Source organism: Anomaloglossus baeobatrachus, chromosome 1 (assembly GCF_048569485.1).
Source record: "Anomaloglossus baeobatrachus isolate aAnoBae1 chromosome 1, aAnoBae1.hap1, whole genome shotgun sequence".
In the NCBI taxonomy this organism is placed as follows: domain Eukaryota; kingdom Metazoa; phylum Chordata; class Amphibia; order Anura; family Aromobatidae; genus Anomaloglossus; species Anomaloglossus baeobatrachus.
The window spans coordinates 560,140,634-560,163,559 of NC_134353.1; the positions used below are offsets into that span (position 1 = coordinate 560,140,634).

Here is a 22,926-nt window from a genome sequence, read left to right on the forward strand (position 1 = left end):
AGCACACAAAATCATAAAACTGAACTGGGGGTAAAAGTAACCAGAGGTCATAGCTATGTCTGGCAGTGGTCTGCAGACAGGATGGGCATAAAAAAGGGTGTGGTGTCTTCCCATTGGTTGTAGCTGAATGATGGTATTTCATCTGTGAGATACCCACCAGCTACATTCAGCCAGAGATTCTGCATCTGTCAAGGTAATGCAGCCCAGTGGGTGAGCATAACCTGCGTCCACCTGCGCCGCTGGCATCGACTCCTCTCCCATCATCAGCACTATTCATGAAAGGAACACGTTGTCACCTGGCGACCGGAGTACAAATTGACGGAGCGGACTCCGTTGGTGACTTAACAGCCGTGTGCGGCAATGATGCAAACCAGTCTGCGGGCCATCGTCAGGGCAATGTGACACACGTGCCTTGTATGGCTCACGTGTTGAACCGAATTCTCCAGCAATTTTTAAAACACCATCCCGGCCTACATGGCCTTGTGCAGCGGGCACGCTCGCTATGTGCTTACTTCCATCGTGCGCACACAGCAGCTCAACAACTTTCATCACTCCGGAAGTCTTAGGGTCTGGCAGTTAAACGCCGGAAATGCGATGTTCCGACACGCAGGAATTGGAATCTGCACATGTTGCAGCGTGTGTGGCAGCACCGCAGAGCCCTGCTGAAATACGGTATGACATATAGCCTGGGATAACTTGATCAAGAGGTGGTGCAGATCACGCTGCTGGAGTGGTGTCAGATCAAGGACCTATGCACCCTGCTACACAGTTTACAAATGTCGACGAAGATGTTTAGCACTGGCAATGTCATTCTCAGCGTGACAATTCTGGTCATCTACATGATGGAGCACACTGTAATTATTATTCGGAGTCAGGTGTTGGGACAAGAGGAAGTACAGGAGGAGTCATATGCGGAAGGGATAACAAGATCTACGAGGTCCAGATGGTCAGCGGCACCTATACGGCATTCATGGTGAGGGAGAGGGATTAACAAGGGCGCATAGTATCAGCAAAAAGTGTTGATGAAAGTGCAGGAGCCCATGAAGAAATGGAGGAAGAACTGGCGATGGGCATGGAAGACTCAGCAGATGAGTGAGAGCTTGCTCACATTTCGGTTGTGCGAGGTTGTGGGGAGAGGGCAGAGGAAGGAGGCACGATTCTCACCTCTCTGCCACCAACACACCAAGGACTTGGTCCTCCTGGATGCACAAGACACATGAGCGCCTTCTTGCTGCACTACCTACATGACCCTCGGATTGTATGAATTTGAAGTAATCCTGAATACTGGGTTGCCACACTGTTAGATCCCCGGTACAAGACAAAATTTGGCGAACTAATTCCTGCCATAGAAATGGACGCACGTATACAGGAGTATCTTCAGAATGTGGTACGCAATCTTAGATCTACTTTTCCACTAAACACCAGTGCTGCACAGAGTGAATCTCAACGCTTTGTCATGGATAGGAGGAAATGGTCTTTTACTTGTCCACATCGGAGGGACCGAGGGATGGCTGCTGTGCTGAGATGGCGTTGAGTACGGTGTCCCTGCAGAGTTGCACTTTTGGTCATATACCAAAATTAGTTGAAAAAGGACAGATGCTGGTGGAAAGGGGAACAGGTGTGTTGGAAAGGGGAAAAAAGTTTTGGTCCGTGGATTTGGTGGTTAAGCAACAGTAACATTTGCTGAAGAAACACCATCTGTTACAGTGGGACTGGCAGATTTGGATAAAGTGGTATATACTATGTTACCGCTATATAACGAAAATTAATAAGAAAAGAAAGAGAAAGGTATATATCCCCATCAGCAGTCAGTGTCCACCGTGCTCCCAGTTGGAAAAGGAGAGGTTGGCAACTGGAAGGTTTGGTGGAGGATACAGAGCTGTGTGGCTATGAAACTAATAGTAGCCTGAACCGAGTTAGACGCCATTCGGATCTGGAGACTGTGAGCCCTGTTAGCGTCACAGGGTCCACATGCCCACCCAGCCCAGGAACTCCCTGATAACAACACAGGGACCATTGAGTACGCTGACCGTGTGCGTAGGGGCACACCTGTGGACAGCAGGCGCATCAGCAGCAGCAGGCCTGTTAATGCCACTGGGCTGCACAAGCAGGACTGGTAGGACAGGAGCTGGTCTTAACCGTTCTGCGTTACCAACTGTGGTGGTGGCCTGCATCGACACCCTATCCCTGCCTACCTCTGGCCTAAAGCCGCAATGGGTTCAACACATGGAGGTGTGCTCTTTCGTAGCATAATAGAAGACTGCGCACCTCCTTGTTGGCTCCAGCCCCTTTTATAACCTTGGTCCGCCCCAAACCAGGGTGAACCACAATGCACCTCCTGGAGACAAAAGTAAAGTGACACGTCATGAGTGGCATAAGTAGCGTCCTATTTGGAACCGCAACTTCAATGATGACCTCATGGCTGCCATGACCCAAACACCTCACCAGTCATCGTCTGACCATCAATAATGCGGTGACAAGTCATAGGGGTGGGCCTCTGCAAGCCATTTGGGAGGACAGCTGATGCCCTGTGGTCTATATGGGACCCCCACATCAGGGGCAGGGCCCAAGAGTTCATTACCGTACCTAGTCTCTGATGCAGTAAGTTCCTGAGCATGCTCAGTAGCATGAAATACAGTCTCTGAAAAAAGACTATCAGCTTTAGCATGGTGTCTAGGCACAAAACAGGACTTAGACCCGGCACGGAATGCAAGCACCTGTGCAAAGAGGCTTTTCACACTTAGTGTGGGAGCATGCGCTGTATCCCGAAATGAAGACTTAGCGTCAGGAATAACAGTCAGGCTGAGCATACTCACTAGGCGAAACACTGTAATTATGCTGCAGCTGGGGTACATCGGCACACGCATGCGCACTAGCTGCCTCTCCACACTTAGACGAGGAGGGGAAATTGCTCTTGGAGATGCTGTCTATGAACAGAAGGAAAAGCTAAAGGAAGCCTGACTTTCTATCCCTCCGAATTATGAAATGCAGCAATGAATTCCATGAGTTTGCTATAACATTAGCGTAGCAAAATGTGCATGAGGGTGTCATGTAGAGGTGCTATAAATAGCTTGTCACCAGTGGGGCACTAATGGAATACAACAGCCAGTTCTATGATGCCACTAAATGGCAGTATTTTTTGCTATCATTATAGCTTATTAAAAACAGAGCACGAGGTTGTCATGCAGAGGTGCTGCACATAGATTTGCAGTAGTGTGACTAGACAAAAGTCCAATAGCCACGTTTAGGATGCCACTAGGTACACTGAGTGTTTGCTAGTATAATGGCTTAGTTTAAAAAAGTTTGAGTGTGCAATGCAGGCAGACATGCTGCAAATATCTTTCCACTAGTGTGACTGCACAAAAGTAAAATAGCCACGTTTAGGATGCCACTAGGTACACTGTTTGCTAGTATAATGGCTTAGTTATAATGAGTTGGAGTGTGCAGAGGACAGGAGGGTACAGTGCCAGGATTGTGGGGCTCTGGGTAGAGGAAAGGAAGCCTGCCTTTCTATTCCCTCCTAATGGTGAAATGCAGCGACGAAATCCCTGACCTTGGCTACACAGACGCTGGTGCGGTTTTCAGGACCTGTCACCTATGGCTCTGACCCTGCCGGTACGAGCCCTTAAAAGGACTGATAGAAAGTGCTCTCCCTAAGCTGTCTAACGCTGTGTATGGAGCGCATACAGCTGTATCGGCGATAGGACTCAGGAGGACGGAGCTGCGACAGTGATGTCTGACACCAAAGACGCAGAAGAGATAATGGCGTCCTGGAGGAAAATGTCCGGTTTTATAATGCAGGTACATGTGACATGGACATCCTATCACACATGCCGTTGCTTCTCTGGCTAAAAGTCCACTTAGCTGTGTGTGTGTCTGGGATTGGCTGACATGCTGGCCCGCCCCACTACACGCGCGCGCTTTGGGAAGGAAGACAAGGAAAAAAAAAAAAAATGGCGATCGCCATTATAGAAACAGCAGTGATCTGAATGCGCTGTTCCCGCACACTATACACTGAAATGTCATAATAGTGTGAGTCACAGAGTGACTTACACTATTACAGCGGAAACCAAGCTAGGAATTAGCTGTTTTTTTGCTGCTAGAACCGTTCTCGAACGTTTCTAGAACTATCGAGCTTTTGCAAAAAGCTCGAGTTCTAGTTCGATCTAGAACAGGCCCCAAAATCACTCGAGCCTAGAACTGGAGAACCTCGAACCACGAACCGCGCTCAACTCTACTCAAGACCTACGTCCAAGAATATAGCGAATATCCAGTCTCGATGAGTGATCTTGGATAGTGAAGCAAAGTGGAATCCTGACAAAGATCCCCCGGTATTTGGGGCTTTCTCAGTTATGTAATGTTTAGAATGTAGTTTTAAGGGCTATTTTTATTTGGAGTTGTGAAAATACTTCTCACTTGCCTGATGAAGGGGCCTCTAAAAGCTGACAAATATGGCTAATCAATAAAGCTTTCACTCCTAAGGTACTTTTTTTTTTTTTTTTTTTCTTTGGGGAGAACAAAGGTATTTACATGAGATGAAAGGGAATGGTTATGTTATAAAATATAATTATATATATATATATATATATATATATATATATATATATATTATACACACACCCTTTTTTAGTTAAAAAAAAAAAATGTATTAGTACTCTGTCACCAGGTTTTTGCTAGCTCGTCTGCGAGCCGAACAATGTAGGATGAGGGACCATGATTCAATGATTCACACAATGTATCACTTAGTTTACTGGGGGCAGCGATTCTGGCAGAATTCTTGGATGTAGGGCTGACCAGAAAGCTAACCTTGCCCACACAACAGTTCACTGTGTGTACATTGTCTGTTGACAATGAGCTACATATCAAAGGAGGGGGCTTTGTTGGACCTGGGCTTGTCAGTGGCATAACTAGAGTGCAATTGGCGCAAGTGTGAAATTTGCACATTGGTCAGATATATAGGCCCCTATAGTATTTTAATCCTAAAAGTATGAATTGTCCCATTCTGGAAAATGTTCTCATCCTGGTATGTACAGTCATATGAAAAAGTTTGGGCGCCCCTATTAATGTTAACCTTTTTTTCTTTATAACAATTTGGGTTTTTGCAACAGCTATTTCAGTTTCATATAGTAATGGGGAAAGTCTGTCTTCACTGAATGCAGATTTTATCAATAACACCGTGTGCAGAATTATTAGGCAAGTTGTATTTTAGAGGAATATTTTTTTTATTATTGATCAACAACTATGTTCTCAATCAACCCAAAAGACTCATAAATATCAAAGCTTAATATTTATTGGAAGTTGGAGTGGATTTTAAGATTTGGCTATCTTAGGAGGAAATCTGTGCAGGTAACTATTAGGCTATGTGCCCACGCTGCGGAAAATGCGCGGATTTTGCCACGGATTTCTCGCGGAAAAGCTGCGGATTTTCCAGAAATCTGCAGCACAGCTACTCCCCAGCCATTTCTATGGCATTTGGGAAATGCTGTGCCCACGCTGCGGATTTTTCCGCAGCGGAAATCGTGCAGATTTTCGTGCGGAAAAATCTGCAGCATGTCAATTATTGTTGCGGATTTTCGTGCGGATTTTGCCTATTTAATTGAATTTAAAAAAATCGCAAAATCCGCACCTATGACAAGGTGTGGATTCCAGGGGAAAGCTGCAGATTTTGATGCAGAAAAATCCGCAGATACAGAGTCCCGTGGGCACATAGCCTTACTGTGCAGAATTATTAGGCAACTTTAATAAAAACCAAATATATTCCCATCTCACTTGTTTATTTTCACCAGGTAAACCAATATAACTGCACAAAATTTAGAAATATACATTTCTGACATGCAAAAACAAAACCTCCAAAAATTAGTGACCAATATAGCCACCTTTCTTTATGATGATACTCAACAGCCTACCATCCATAGTTGCTTTATCTGTTTACGATCAACATTGCGTGCAGCAGCCACCACAACCTCCCAGACACTGTTCCCAGAGGTGTACTGTTTTTTCCCCTCCCTGTAGATCTCACATTTTATGAGGAACCACAGATTCTCTATGGGGTTCATATCAGGTGAACAAGGGGGCCATGTCTTTATTTTTTCATCTTTTAGACCTTTACTGGCCAGCCACGCTGTGGAGTAGTTGGCTGCATGTGATGGAGCATTGTCCTGCATGAAAAATTTGGGCTTTTCAGAGCCTGTCAAATCTCTCTTCTGACCCATTTTGCCAAAGGACCGGAAGTTGCCTAATAATTAAGCACACCTTTTTATATAGGGTGTTGATGTCATTACACCACACACACCCTCATTACAGAGATGCACATCACCTGATTTAATTAATTGGTAGTTGTCTCTCAAGCCTATACAGCTTGGAGTAGGACAACATGTATAAAAAGTATCATGTGATCAAAATACTCATTTGTCTAATATTCTGCACACAGTGTAAAGAACAGATCAATCCAGAAGGAGAAAGACGCAGATTGCTCTGATAAAATAAATTACAAACTTTCGTATTTTCATGTGTATTATTGACTAATGAAAGAAGTGGAGTTGTGGACTGATGTACTGTAGTTGAAAATCTGAGATTGGAATAACTTGTTAATCATATACCACGTTTTAGCAGCTTGCCGGTATGTAGAGCATGTTGGGTTGTTGGCCACTTCACAAGCTGAGGGTTTGTGCCAAGATTGACTCCTACCACCTACCTCCGAGGCTACATAAGTCTGATTTCTGAAGGTCCTGAAGTTGGAACTGCAGCAATTGTGAGAATAATTCTATTTGACATGTAATATTGAAGTGTGATTTGGAGCCAAAGGTGGCTGTGATGTTTGTAGGCGAGGTCAGAACATGCTCTTTATTGTAGTGTCCAACTATTGCTTTTCAGTTATTTCAGTCAAGGGCCTGCGCTGCCTGAACTGTTGTGTTTTTTTGTTGAGCACTACAATTTGCAGCCTTTTCATTGAAAGTGCCAATTTTAGGGCTACATTCCCTAGATGAGCTTTTGGATGGGTTTTTGATGATGCAGATTATCATCCACATTTCTGCACCTATGAACCAAAGTAAATTCGGCTACTTCCGTTTTTGTGTGTGTGTGTGTGTGTGTGTGTGTTTTTTTGCGCTATGGTTTTGTCTTTTTTTTTTTCATATGTCATAGATAATCATGTGTGGCTAAAATGGGTTTGTAGTGCTTTTCTGCATAGGAAATGCACCAAAAGCTTGTGTGTTTTGTGTGTGGGTTTTTTTTTTTTTTCTTTTTCTGTTAATGCAATGATATGACAAAAATCTGAATAGAAAACTCAGCGTAATCCACAAGATAAACTGACATGTTGCAGAATTGAAATACACACACCCCAGGTCAGTTTACGCAGTGTAAAAAGTTCACAAAAAAAACCTCATCCTGGGCACAAAAATCCAATCCCCCGAAATCATTTTTTTTTTTTTTTTTTTTCATAAAAAATGCTCAAACTCACAGTATGACCAACAAAGTGCATTTTCCATTGAAATAAATAGGAAGCGTATTTTATACCACATTTCAAGTGTATTTTGGAGCAGATCCACTTCAAAATCCACCTATAAATCTCAATGTGAACATGTCCGAAGTTAAATGTCCAAGAAATGCCATTTGAAGCACATTAATGGACAACTGCTTTTATTTCTTTAAAGGGAACCAATCACCAGGATTTTTGTATGTAACCTGGTGCCAGTGCTATACTGGCACGATCAGGCTGATTCTATACATACCTGTAGTGGTCAGCTCGGATGTTTAGGCTTTGAAATCCAAAAAAGTAAAGTTTACAAAATTTATCTGCTTGTTGAGTGACAGCAGCTGAGGATCAGATAACTCTGAATACCCCCCAGATATTATCCCCTCCCTCTGTTAGAATTAGCATAAGTATTATACAAAAGATTTACTTTGTCTCTTGCAGGACCTGTATGAGGTCATACCCATGTGACCTGGTATCCAGCTTTGTTGGCTGAGACCCCGCCCCTCTGGTCACATGGGTATGTCCTCAGCACAGGTCCTGCAAGAGACAAAGTAAATAGAATTAGCATAAACATTATACAAACTAACAGAGGGAGGGGATAATTATAAATACCCCCCAGATATTATCTGATCCACAGCTGCTGTCACTCAAGAAGCTGATGATTTTATAAACTTTACTTTCTTAGATTTCAAAACCTAAACATCCGAGCTGACCACTACAGGTATGTATAGAATCTGCCTGATAGTGCCAGTATAGCACTGGCTTTAGGTTATATACGAAAATCCTGGTGATTGGTTCCCTTTAATTGACCCCTCTATTGCCAATTAACATGTGTAGTTTGTGATTCTGCAATTTCCAGGGCTTCTTAAGTCCCTTACCTGTGCGTATGAGAATCTTACTCCAGATCTCATAGACTTGCATTGAGAAAGTCACCTCCAGTCCACACAGAACTGTTTGAGCTGGCAGGTCTTGATTTATTGTCATGTAAAGCAGGAGAAGACCAGACCGACTCAGAAAACAGCACAATACATTGTGTGGTAAGTATATTAATGTGCTGCGTACACACTCTAAACCTTACTTATTGGTAACAGAGGGGGCTATAACCCCCCCCCCACCACCACCACCACCACCACCACTACTACCACCACCACCAGAGCGGTCTAACAATATTTGATCAGCGTAACTTGTATATACTGTTTTGGGTTTTTTTTTTGTTTTTTTTTTTTGTTTTATTTTTAACATTAACCCATTTAACTTAATTTAACCCATCATTGTTTGTACGTGGATCCCATCATTGTTTGTACATGGATCCTTTCACGTGTGCTGTGCAGAAGCCATCTGTTATATTGATAGAACTGCCGTATATCCTTACAATAGTCAGGCCAGACGCTGCCTGGGGGAGGATTACGGCAGTATATGGCTGCATTTCCAGCAAGTGACAACGTAATATCTGTGCGTGCTGCTTTGTTGTAGATGCATGTTCTCAGAGCTTTTCTATGTATGATAATGTAATGGTGACTTATACTTGCTGATTTACGTGTCCTTATTATTCATATTATTAATTTTCTTTTTTTTCTTTTTAGGAAGGCTTTGAAGATGCATTTGAAAACATCCCGGTGTAAGTAACCTATGTTTTAAATGTTTCCTTGTCAGCCAAGCTTTCGATATAGTCTGCAAGCTACTTACACCTATTATTCCACATTGGCTACACTACTCACAAAAAAGGTAGAAATATTTGGCTTAAAAGTAGAAGCATGTAATGGTGATTTTCTACATCTCAAGCAATTAATTGAAACAAAAGCAACTAAAAGTGGTGGGTATAACCCCCCCCCCCACCGAAAAAAAAAAAATCAATATCTCAAACTTGTCAAGTGACCTTGAGCATCAGTTACAGCTTGACAACATCTCATACTGTTAACAGGTGGAGTTACTGTTTGCTGAGGCATGTCATCCCACTCTTTTAGAAGAACGGCTTTCAGGTCTTTGAGGGTCTGGGGTACAGAGGTACAAGCGTCTACACGGCAACTAAATTTTCTGTGGGATTTAGGTCTGGAGTGCAAGCTGACCACTCTATTTGAGGTACCCCAATCTTCAGCAGTCATTCCTTAATAATGCGACCACTATGAGCTGTAGCATTGTCATCCATAAAGATGACATTAGGCCTGAGCTGTTCATATAGAGGCACAATGGATTAATATTATTGTAGTAGGGGCTTGTCAAGTGACAAAAGTGGCTGATGTATAGCGTTCTCTTTTTCGTCTAGAACATCATTGGCGGCCATAATTTCTGCTCAGAATGAATTGATTTTCAGCAGTGAACAGCTCTGAGGCTCATTGGTTCCTCATCCAGCATAAATGCTCCATGCCCATGCAAGACTCTGGTGGAGGGAACAGGTTCCCTTAAAGGTCATCTGCTGAATTTCTAAACTAACTTAACATGGACAAAACAGAATTCATCATCTTTCCCCTATCTCACTCAACACGCCCAACAGACCTATCATCATTGTCAATGGGTGCTCACTTTCCCCAGTCCCGCAAGCTCGATGCCTTGGAGTAACCCCTGACTCTGCTCTCTCCTGTAAGCAACATATCAAAGCCCTTTCCACTTCCTGCCAAGTCAAATTCTAAAATATTTCCCAGATCCATACATTTCGTTCCCAAGACTCTGCAAAAATACTAGTACATGGCCTCATAATCTTCCGCCTCGACTGCTGAAACCTCTTTCTCTGTGGCCTCCTTTCTAACACTCTTGCAATCCTCAAATATATCCTAAACTCTGGTGCTTTTACTAATCCACTTGCCCCTCTGCTATTCCCCTGTCCTCTTCACTTTGCCAATCCCTTCACTGGCTTTTCTTTCCCAAAAGTCTCCAGTTCAAAACCATAACATACAAAGCCATCCACAACCTTTCTTCGCCATACATATGGGACCTAGTATCCTGGTACCAATCTGGACGCAATCTCCGATCCTCATAAGATCTACTTCTCTACTCCCCGCTTATCTCTTCTCACAATCGCATACAAGATTTCTCCCATGCTTCCCTTTATTCTCTGGAATGCTGTACCCCAACATATCTGACTCTCGCCTACCATGAAAACTGAAAACCTTAAAGGAACCTGAAGACCTACCTCTTCCAACAAGCCTAATATACTAATATACCGCTGCATGACCAGCTCTACCCTCATTTACTATATCCTTACCCATGGCCTATAGACTGTGGGCTCTCGCGGGTAGGGTCCTGTTTCCTCCTATAACAGTCTGTTACTGTGCATGATAAATGTATTTGTTTTTATCATGTATACCCTTTTTCACATGTAAAGTGCCATGGAATAAATAGAGTAATAATAATTATTTGCTGTCACACAAACCACGCTAATCTAAACTGTTTTGAATGGTCTGACATGATACTTAGGTGCCTCTTGCCTCACTTAACTGTGCCTGGAGTTGTGTGGCATTCATCACTGGTTCTGAAAGGCATTGTTGTCAATGAAGCAGTCAACCAAGTGAGATGTGGCCAAAGGACATCAATTTCTATGCCTTTCTGTGACTCCTCCAGTCTCTCTGTATCCCTGTTGCAACCTGCTGACGACACTCTGACACTCTAAGCTTAGTGGCCACTTCTGTCTCAGAATATCCTGCTTGAAGTCTTGCAATGGAGAGGCACTGTTGATCAATTGTTAGGCGTAGTCTTGGTCTGATGATGTCAAAATGTGAACAGCAGGATGAGGACTGTTTTAAATACCGATTCTAATTGATCCATGAATCGTCCAATAAATTTTGGCGTCTAAAAACCAGTTGTAAATTTTGTCATTAAGCGCCTTGTGAGAACAGCAAGTTTTTCAAAAAGTACTGAAACATTGAGCAGTTAGACATGTGCATTCAGAAGTTGTTAAGGTCACATTAAGTTCTTCTGAACAAGTTAGCGTGCATTTTAGGATCATCCTGAAATTTCACCTGAAAGCCAAATATCCTTATACCTTTTTCTGAGTAGTATAAGTGTAACCAACTGGTATGACTTTAAATAAAAAAAAAAGTGACATACTTTTCAAATTTTATTCCCACCTGCATTTGGCTTTTTGCATACTTTTCTGGAGAAAAGTCATGCAGCTTTAACTAAAATAATGGATACCATGATTGAACTGTTGGTCCATCATATGTTAGATCCACGATAATATCTTTCCTGTTTTCTGCCCTTATGGCAGAATATAAAAACAGAAATGTTAAGTGAGGATGTGAAATTAGCCTATTGGACTGCCATTATGACTAGAGATGGGTGAACCCGCAGATGTTTGGGTTCAGCGTGTTCGGCTAGACTTTCAAAAGAAATATACCGAAATACTCAAAGAGCAGTGGGGAGAAAAAAAAAAAAATCTCGTGTGTGTGTGTGTGTGTGTGTATGTATGTGTTTTAATTTTCCAAAGTCACAAAATTCCACTACGCTTGCAAATCAATTTCCCCACCAAACTTGCAGAGAAGGCCCTGTACAGCAGCTTTTCCTGGTACTGACATCTAGTGACCGAAAAGGTTGTACTGCAGACTTGGCATTGTGGATGCATCGGGAAGTACTGATGCCAACTGACAGAACTAATCTGCCTGCTGTGCATCATTTGCATATTTTGGGTAAGTTGTTCTGCCTCATAAAGAAAAGAAAAGCTGTTTTTGGAACAACCTGTTTACAATTGCATATATGGGTGAAATAAGTATTGAATACGTCACCAATTACGTCACCAATTTTCTAAGTAAATACAGTGCCTTGTGAAAGTATTCGGCCCCCTTTTAATTTTTTAACCTTTTCCCACATTTCAGGCTTTAAACATAAAGATAAAAAAAAAAAAATTATGGTGAAGAATCAACAACAAGTGGGACACAATTGTGAAGTTCAACGAAATGTATTGCTTGTTTTAAACTTTTATAAAAAAGAATAAACTGAAAATTGGGGCATGCAATATTTTTCGGCCCCTTTAAGTTACTACTGTCTCCCAAGGTTCAGTTCTTGGGCCCCTGCTGTTCTCCATCTACACCTTCGGCCTGGGACAGCTCATAGAGTCCCACAGCTTTCAGTATCATCTCTATGCTGATGACACACAGATCTACCTCTCTGGACCTGACATTACCTCTCTACTAACCAAAATTCCACAATGTCTGTCTGCTATTTCATCCTTCTTCTCTGCGCGATTCCTAAAGCTTAACATGGAGAAAACAGAATTTATTCTTGGCTCCTCCTCACTCAACTCCTCCAACAAGCCTTTCTATCAAACTTGATGGTTGCTCACTCTCCCCCGTCTCACAAGCTCGTTGCCTTTGAGTAACCCTCGACTCTGCTCTATCCTTCAAGCCACACATCCAAGCCCTCTTGCAGACTACAACTCAAAAATATATCCCGGATCCGTGCTTTCCTTAACCAAGAATCAGCAAAAAACATTAGTGCATACCCTCATCATCTCCCGCCTCGACTACTGCAACCTCCTGCTCTCTGGCCTCCTTTCCAACACTCTTGCACCCCTCCAATCTATCCTAAACTCTGCGGCCCGTTTAATCCACCTCTCCCCTCGCTATTCCCCAGCCTCGCCACTCTGCCAATCCCTCCACTGGCTTCCCATCGCCCAACGACTCCAGTTCAAAACATTAACCATGACATACAAAGCCATCCACAACCTGTCTCCTCCTTGCATCTGTGACCTAGTCTCCCGGTACCTACCTGCACGCAACCTCAGATCCTCACAAGATCTCCTTCTCAATTCCTCTCTTATCTCCTCTTCCCACAATCGCGTACAAGATTTCTCCCTTGCCTCCCCCATACTCTGGAACACTCTACCTCAGCATATGAGACTCTCCCCTACCGTGGAAAGCTTCAAGAGGAACCTCAAGACCCATCTCTTCCAACAAGCCTACAACCTACAATAACCCTCAGTCCAGTACACCACTGCGCAACCAGCTCTGTCCTCACCTATTGTACCATCACCCATTCCCTGTAGACGGAGCCCTCGCGGGCAGGGTCATCTCTCCTCTTATACCAGTCTGTTTTGTATTGTTAATGATTGTTGTACGTATACCCTCTTTCACTTGTAAAGCGCAATGGAATAAATGGTGCTATAATAATAATAATAATAATAATAATAATAATGCACTCAACCTCCATGGCCAGTGTGCAGGCTCACCACGCAAAACTCCATTGCTGGACAAAATGCTTGTTCAAGCATGTTTAAAGTTTGCGCAACAACATTTAGACAAGCCTGTGAAATATTGGGACAATATGGTCTGGTCAGATAAGACCAAACTTGAAAACCCCATACCAGCAGTGAAGTTGGAATGTGGTAATATCATGGTGTAGGCCTGTTTTTCAGCATTCAGCACTTGGAAACTTCCTTTAATTGAAAGGAGGAGTGGACAAATGTACCGAGAAATTCTTGATAAAAAAAAAATGTGCTGCAATCTACTAGGATGATTAAGATGGAACGAGGGTGGACATTTCGGTAAGACCATAATCCCAAACTTCCTGCCAAGGAAACTCTCTCAATGGTTTTCAGAGACAGAAAAAGCTGCTAGAATGGCTGGGCCAATCTCCTATCCTGAATTCAATAGAAGATGTATGGAAGGATCTAAAGCTCTGAGTTGATATAAGGAGCCCACAGAATCTCCAGGATTTGAAGACAATGTGGAAGAATGGGCTAAAATCACACTAGAGCAATGTATGCAACTAATTTTTCCATACAGGACGTGTCTTGAAGCTATCATCAACAAAGGCTTTTGTACAAAGTATTAAATTTTCAATAATCATATTCAATACTTTTCCCTGTCATTTCTCATTATTACACATAACTTAAAGGGAACTTGTCGTCAGGGTTTTCGCTTTATAATCTGTGGCCACCACCAGTAAGCTTTTATATACAGTATTCTATAAGACACTATAGCTTTGGCCAGGGTGCTCTGTATAAGATAAAAAAAGATCTTTTCTTGTTTACTTGTAGAGAGGCTGGGTCCAATGGGCGTTGTTGGTCTCTGGTCCGGCACCTCCTATCTTCTTGCGATTACCGTCCTCCTTCATAGCTCTGTATGGATGACTTGACATGTGTCAGCCACATAAAGGCCTCCATTGCACTCTTGCACATGCGTACTTTGCTCTGCCCTGCTGAGAGCAGACCAAAATACGGCAAATCACAGGCACGGGGAAAGTTCAAAGACCACATGTGCACTATAATACTTTGATCTGCCCTCCAGCAGGGCAGATAAAAGTGCGTTGGCCCAGGAGAGCAATGGCGGCCTTTTGTATGGATGATTTGGGATGCGTCATCAACATGGAGCTGGGAAGGAGAACAGCGACTGCACAGGATAGAGGAGGTGCTGGATCTGGAACCCAACTGCCCTGCAGGGGAGTACATTAAAGGTGTTTTTTAAATTATACAGAGCGACCTGGGCTCTTCTATACAGTATTCTGGAATGCTGTACACTGTGTGCAGAATTATTAGGCAAGTTGTATTTTAGAGGATTTTTTTTTATTGATCAACAACTATGTTCTCACTCAACCCAAAAGACTCATAAATATCAACGCTTCATACTTTTGGAGGTTGGAGTTTTTTTGTTTTTTTTTTTTTTAGTTTTTAGATTTGGCTATCTTAGGAGGATATCTGTGCAGGTAACTATTACTGTGCAGAATTACTAGGTAACTTAATAATAAACATATTTCCATCTCGCTTGTTTATTGTCACCAAGTAAACCAATATAACTGCACAAAATTTAGAAATAAACATTTCTGACATGTAAAAACAAAACCCCAACAAATGAGTGATATATATATATATATATATATATATATATATATATATATATATATATATATATATATATATATATATATATATATATATATATATATATATATATATATATATATATATATAATTTTTCTTTGATTACACTCAACAGCCTACCATCCATAGATAATGTCAGTTGCTTGATCTGTTTATGATCAACATTGCGTGCAGCAGCCACCACAGCTTCCCAGACACTGTTCCGAGAGGTGTACTGTTTCCCTCCCTGTAGATCTCACATTTTATGAGGGACCACAGGTTCTCTATGGTATTCAGATCAAGTGAACAAGGGGGTCATGTCATTATTTTGTCATCTTTTAGACCTTTAATGGCCAGCCATGCTGTGGAGTAGTTTGCATGTGATGGAGTATTGTCCTGCATGAAAATGTTTTTCTTGAACAATACCAACTTCTTCCTGTACCACTGATTGAAGAAGTTGTCTTCCAGAAACTGGCAGTAGGTCTGGGAGTCGAGCTTCACTCCATCCTCAACCCGAAAAGGTCCCACAAGTTCATCTTTGATACCAGCCCATACCAGTACTCCACCTCCACATTGCTGGCATCTGAGTCGGAGTGGAGCTCTCTGCCCTTTACTGATCCAGCCTCTGGCCCATCCATCTGGCCCATCAAGAGTCACTCGCTGTCATTTCATCAGTCCATAAAACCTTTGAAAAATCAGTCTTAAGATATTTCTTGGCCTAGTCTTTATGTTTTATCTTATGTTTCTTGTTCAAAGGTGGTCGTTTTTCAGCCTTTCTTACCTTGGCCATGTCCCTGAGTATGGCACACCTTGTGCTTTTTGATACTCCAGTAATATTGCAGCTCTGAAATATGGCCAAACTGGTAGCAAATGGCATCTTTGCAGCTTCACGCTTGATTTTGCTCAATTCATGGGCAGTTATTTTGTTCCTTTTTTTGCCCAACACGCTTCTTGCGACCCTGTTGGCTATTTGCCATGAAACGCTTGATTGTTCGGTGATCACACTTCAAAAGTTTGGCAATTTCAAGACTGCTGCATCCCTGTGCAAGACCTCACAATTTTTGACTTTTCAGAGCCCATCAAATTTCTCTTCTGGCCCATTTTGCCAAAGGAAAGCAAGTTGCCTAATTAATTAAGCACACCTTTTTTTTATATAGGGTGTTAATGTCATTACACCACACCCCTCCTCATTACAGAGGTGCACATCACCTGATTTTACTTAATTGATAGTTGGCTCTCAAGCCTATACAGCTTGGAGTAGGACAACATGTATAAAAAGTATCATGTGATCAAAATACTCCTTTGCCTAATAATTCTGCACACCGTGTATATAAGGGCTGACTGGTGCTGGCCGCAGCTCATAAGGGAAATTCCTGGTGACAGGTTCCTTTTACTTTATGGACATTTATGGTCTGAATTCTGTGTGGCTTGGATGGGTTGTTACAGCCTTTCTATACAGAAATATATTTAGATTTTTTTTTTTTTTTCTCCTTCATGTGACTCCTAAAAACTTAAGTGTATTTTATTGGGATTCTATCCGATAAGCCATCATTAAGTAGTAAGTATTTGTGAAGTAAGTGATGCATGGTTTTGTAGTTATTTTAAAAATAAAAATGTGCAAATTGTGATGTGAATTTGTATTCCACCCACCTGAGTGAATACTTTTGTAGGACCACCTTTCATTATAGTTACTAAGGTATGTCACTACCAGCTTTGGACATACATGTTCTACAGAACTTTTGTCCATGCTGCTTTGCCAAATAACTTTAGCTCAGCGAGATGGATGGAGAGTCTGTGAACAGCAATTTTCAAGTCTTGTGACAGATTCTGAATAGGATTTTGGTCTGGACTTTGACTGGGTCATTCACACACATGAATATTTGTTTATCTTTTATCTTTATCTGAACCATCCATTGTAGCTCTGGCAGTAAATTTAGAATCTTTGTACTACAGGAAAGTGAATCTATGCCCCAGTCTCAAGTTTGTGTGTGGTTTTTTTTTTTTTTTTTTATTTTTTTTTTTTGTTTGCAGCCCCTAACAGATTTTCCTTCACGATTGCCCTGTATTTAGCTCCATCCATCAACTGTCTAACTAGCTTCTCTGTCCCTGGTGAAGAAAATCATCCTCATGGCATGATGCTTCCACCACCATTGACGGTGGGGATGATGTTTTCACTGTGATGTGCAGTGTTAGTTTTGTGCCGCAGAAAGCATTTTGCATTTAGCCCAAAAAGTCTTACTTTTGTCTTATGTGACCAGAGCACTTTCTTCTACATGTTTGCTGTGTACTCTACATGACTTTTTCTGAGACACCCTTAACTTCAATTTGCGATGGCACAACTCCTTTATCGAACTTGATCCTATGAGGGTTCTTGCCGTATGTAATATAATGGAGAATATTAAAATGGCACACATCTTGTCAAGCCCCTTTTTGTATTTCTTTACTGCAATGGACGATAAAACTTTTATTATGTCAAAGATTGCGCAAGAGGCTGAAGTATAATATTTGTTGAATAGCCTAATTCTTCTTTTTATTCACCCATAAGAGCATGTTTACAATAAGCAGACTTGTAGAAATGTTTGCACATAAAAATCCAGCTCATACAACTGAATTATGTAAGTGGCTCTTGATTATATCGAAAGCGTTGGAGATATAAAAAAAAATGTAGTGGATTTTTTGTTACATTTTTATCATGTAGACACATCCCAATGATAAAGTATAACATTTATCATATGCTGTCTAAAAGTGTCCCTCCCTCCTCCCCTGCAATCATAAAGAATGTAATTATACCATTTAGTAAAAACGCATACTCCTATCACTGCACGGGCTCCTGGAATATCTCCATGTATACTTGGGGAATATAGTTAGCAGTGGCTTTAGTGTTTCTTCATGAAGTTTGCTGACATGTCCAATAAATAGAAGATCAATGCTTCTTCGTCAGCCTTTCGCGGGATGACTTCCAGCGCCTTATGACCATAATATGAATGTATAGTGTTTTCATTACATGGTGGTAGATTCTCCTCCATTCCTTTCGGTCTTCTCGTGTGGATACTGCAGATATCTAAGCTCCAGCATACTGTGTGACATGTAGTCGCAGTGATGGATTAGAATTCGGCTGCATCACAGATTGGTAAAATCTCCCAGCATCCCTCCTGAGCACAGAAGAGCGAGCATCATCCGGCGGACCAGCATCGACCCACTGCTAATTTATTTGACATTTCTTTTAAATGCGGTGATGGGGAGCCCCTGCCAGGCCAGCTGCTACCTGGTGAACTTTGCTGCGCCTTCTTTTCTCCTTGATGACTAATTGATTGCTACCCGATGAGTACATGTGCGTATCATGTAGTGATAGATGTATATTTCCATAGTATACATGTCCTGTTATAAGCGGTATATTTCCATCTGGTAAGCAAGAAGGATTTTGCTGCATATTTTGGGATTGCTGTTTTGCCTGCAGATTTCGCCCTGTGAGTATAGCACCTTCTTCTGCATTGCTGCAATTTTGACATTGTGTAGCTGGCTCCTATACATCTATTGCTTGCACCCTTCTGTTTCACCTTGGTTTTGTACAATATCATTGTATTGGAAAGCTCAATAACTGTATGTACTTCTTTATTTTCTTGGCTGCAGCATTTCACTGTTTACTCGTCTATAGTTACTGTATTGTCCTGGAAGCTAGCCATGCTACAGAGCCTGGCAGGTCATCTGGAGCATCCGCATTGCCTCCATGTTCCCTCCCTCTGCATGCAGTCTCATCGGGGACCTTTTTATTATTGTCCTGTATGCTTCTTCTTGTACTTGGTTAGTGGGGGAGGGATGGAAAATGTGTTCTTGCCTTTGTTACAGAAGGCTGCTCTAGCAGGCGGCTTCTATTTGTGGGGTCAAACCACTGAAAATGCAAGATTAGCATGTTTGTGGTGACTGGCACAGTAAGAGTTAATGGCCCAGGCTTCCCGAGGCTCATGTGTCGCAGTATTGGGAACATCTTGACCTCTTCGGGATGTAACTTTCTGTATCCCTTTCTATTATTAAGCCTCTTTCCTTTCTGGATAAATATAGATATGGACTCTAGAGGGGGATGTGATGTGAGAAGTTTCGTAATGCAGAAGGGGAAGCTCCCTTTCTATATTTGACATGGCAGATAATCCGTACATGCATGCAGTCTGATTATGATCTGCAGTTTTCTGTTAGATTTACCCCTTCAGGACCAGCCGTGGTTTGCATTATATCAAGTTTTTTTTATGAACTGTAAAATTCCTGATTTTTATAATTTTCACACAAATCTATAAAGCCCAGTTTGCATGTTCCATATATGATTCTGTGTTAAATCCCCCAACAACCCAAGCGAAGTTTCTGCAGCCTCATTCTCATGTACCAGAAAGAAAAAATGGACAAACCTTGGGAGAATCTGATGGTAGAGTACATGGCATACTAGTAAGGCCCATCTGCTCATCCACGGCAGAAATGGTCAGCCTTGGATTTCTGCCACAGATCCTTTCCTAAATACATGTTGGATTTGATCTAGGAACATATCCTTATTCTGCCAGATTCAGTTTGGAAATTCTGGCTAAACAGCCCATCTCAGATTAGCCACACTCAATGGGTTAATCCTCGCGCAGATAAAGAAAGGTGCTGGGCTGCATGGGCGCTGCACTACTTCATCAAGGAGACTATGTGGATGTGACTTCAGGTGGAGTGCATAACACTTACTGGTTCCTTCAGGCTGGTGTCCATCACCCCACTGGCAGTCGCCGTTGTAGAAAGTCAGTAACACACAACACAAGCGTTGGCTTGTCATTGACTTTTTTTTTTATTCTTTAAACAGTTATGACAGTCATGGCATTCGTTTCCTTCCTTCCTTTGTGTGGGGTACGGCTCCGTGACCTGTTCCCCCACCCCCACCATCTTTGGGTCTCACCTTCAAACTGCGGCTCTGTCTCCTTCCCCCTAACTGTTTACCTTTTGTCCGATTCTGGGTCTTGACTGGTATGTAGGCATATGATTCTCTAAGCTCGTTGGGGAGAGCTGCAGGCTCCGGCTCTCTCGAGGTTACGTTACGGTTCCCCGGCTGGCCCTAGTACTGAAACAACATTTTCTCACACTAGAACCCTATTCTTTACTGGTCCCCGCACAAGCATTCCCTCCTGTTCTTTCCCGCCATCTGCCACTCCTCCCTTGCACTACCTTAACCCTATCTTGTCTAACATCTCATCTAAAAATTGATTTGCTACAAGATGGCTGCCGTTGGTACAAACATGTACATCCTATAATATTCAACTGTTTATAAAACCTAGTACATGCCTACTGTGGGGTGTGCTCCCTTCTACACAGATTTGCCCACCTGCGACAGAAATTTGTCAGTTGGCCTTAGGATTTCTGCTGTAGATCCACCGGTAATGTAAGGACAGGCATACAGAGGGTCCCTAAAAGTAAGGCGGCCCAATAAGTTAGGGGAGCCTTTTCCACCTCCAAACCTGCAAGCAGCTTCAGTCACAAACACAAAAAGGTGCCTTATCCTGGACTATTAGTGCAAAGGATCTATATACTGTTGTTGCATAAAGGCCTTCTGTTTGTGTCCTCCTTTTTATCCTGTACACAGGTTCTGTAGCTACCTTGCCTGAAGTTTAATCATCTCAAATGATCTATAATTTAATGTCGTCACTGAGCCTAAAAGACCCTTGAAATCGCAATGTATGTAACGCATTCACATGCTACTTAGCGTACAGTGTATATAGTTATGTTCTCAATATAAAGATATACCACTTCCTAATATGTTTTTTTATCAGTTTGGCCTCGTTCACACACACGTGTTTTAAACGCCTACGTGAATAAAATTGCATCGGTGTCCTCAGTATTTTGGATCTGTGTCCATTTTTACCATCAATGTGTCATCCATGTTTTTCATGGATGAATAATTCAATGACGAAGCTTCTCCTATAGTTTGCAATGTTAGAGATTGAAATAAGCCATTCAGCCAGCCCCTGACACAGGAAAGGCTCTTTTGGGCACTTTTAGAAATCTAAATTAATATTATTATAAAGCTTCTTCAAAATTAGGAGATAGTTGCCCATTTTGCCTCTGAAGAATGAAAGTTGTAATCTGATTAGGTAGAATATGCACTTAATTTATACTATAACCCCACCATGACATGTGACATAAGTTTACGTCATGGTCGGAAAGGAAATAAAATGATGACTTAAGACGGTGTGCGCATGCTTCGTTTTTTGTTACGTTTTTGGTGTAGTTTGTTGCCCAAAACTGTGTGTCTTTCACTATCCCAGCAAAGTCTGAGTTTTTTTTTTTTTTGCCTGCAGTTTTGGGCAAACTGCAATATGTCACTTATTAATTTTTTTTTTTTTTTTTTTTTTTGGCAAGCTCTTCCAGCTATTGATTTCAAAGAGCAGCAAAAACCCGTTGTTGTTGTTTTTTTTTTGTTTTTATTTTTGTTGCGTTTTCTGGCACAAGTTGTGTTTTGTGGGTGTTTTTTTTTTTTTTTTTTTTTTTGCCAGAAGGTGCAGTTTTGTTAACAAACTGCAGAGTGCGGACATAGTCTAGAGGCCGCTTTACACGCTGCGACATCGCTCAAGCGATATAGTTGGAGTCACGGAATTTGTGACGCATATCCGGTCGCTTTAGCGATGTCTTTGCGTGTGACACCTATGAGCGATTTTGAATCGTCGCAAAAACGGTTAAAATCGCTCATCGGTGACATGCAGTCGCTCCTGCGGCAGCACACATGTGTGACACCGCAGGAACGAGGAACTTCACCTTCCCTGCGGCCGCCGGCAATGTGGAAGGAAGGAGGTGGGCGGGATGTTACGTCCCGCTCATCTCCGCCCCTCCCCTTCTATTGGGCGGTGGTTCGGTGACGCTGCTCTGGCGCTGAACGAACTGCCCCCTTAGAAAGGAGGCAGTTCGCCGGTCACAGCGACGTTGCTAGGCAGGTAAGTAGTGTGACGGGTCCGCGCGATGTTGTGCGCCACGAGCAGGTGATTTTGCCTGCGTCGCACAACCGATGGGGGCAGGTACGCACGCTAGCTATATCGGTCATGATATCGCAGCGCGTAAAGCGGCCTTAAATGTACATAATGGCGATCATGACTGCCAAAGGCTGTGCCCGCACGATTGACGCCGGGAGCTCAGTGTGAATTATATCCGAGCTCTGGTTGTCATATCCAGGGACTTTTCCTGTGCCACTCCTGGCTGTTTAACCCTCTAAATCAGTGTTTCTCAACTCCCAGTCCTCAAGACCCATCAACAGATCATGTTTTCAGGTTTTCCTCAATATTAGACAAGGAATAATTCCATCACCTGTGCAACATTAATGAAAGCCTGAAAACCTGATTGAGGAAAACCTGACAACATGATCTGTTGGTGGGTCTTGAGGACTGGAGTTGAGAAACACTGCTCTAAATGCTATTTGATGTAGCGATCACAGAATGTAGGAGGCTAGAAGAGGTAGTGTGTGCCCTCTCCCACCCGATCAGGACCCCCACAACGTGATAACAGGGTCTTGATCATTTTCATGGCAACCTGACGACCTCCTGGTCAGCTATCTACGGCAAGCCTATTAGACTATGTCAGGAGCAGAACTGAGAGTGCAGAACTGATATATAATGTTTTGCTATGCATGTACTTGGCAATACATTATACTAGCAATTGGAGC

At 42.4% G+C, this 22,926-nt stretch overlaps 1 protein-coding gene across 3 annotated transcripts in view; it reads left to right on the plus strand.

The window, feature by feature from the left end:
• Nucleotides 1–22,926, plus strand: part of TTC39B (tetratricopeptide repeat domain 39B) — a 143,451-nt gene that overhangs the window by 56,329 nt on the left and 64,196 nt on the right. The window contains exon 2 of one of the 3 annotated variants that reach the window (XM_075316945.1): nucleotides 9,058–9,092. In XM_075316945.1, coding sequence (XP_075173060.1) covers nucleotides 9,058–9,092 — 35 coding nt within the window. Of the gene's footprint in view, nucleotides 1–9,057; nucleotides 9,093–18,330; nucleotides 18,592–18,611; nucleotides 18,728–22,926 lie in introns of those variants that run through there. The other 2 variants (XM_075316946.1, XM_075316947.1) reach the window with 2 other exon arrangements.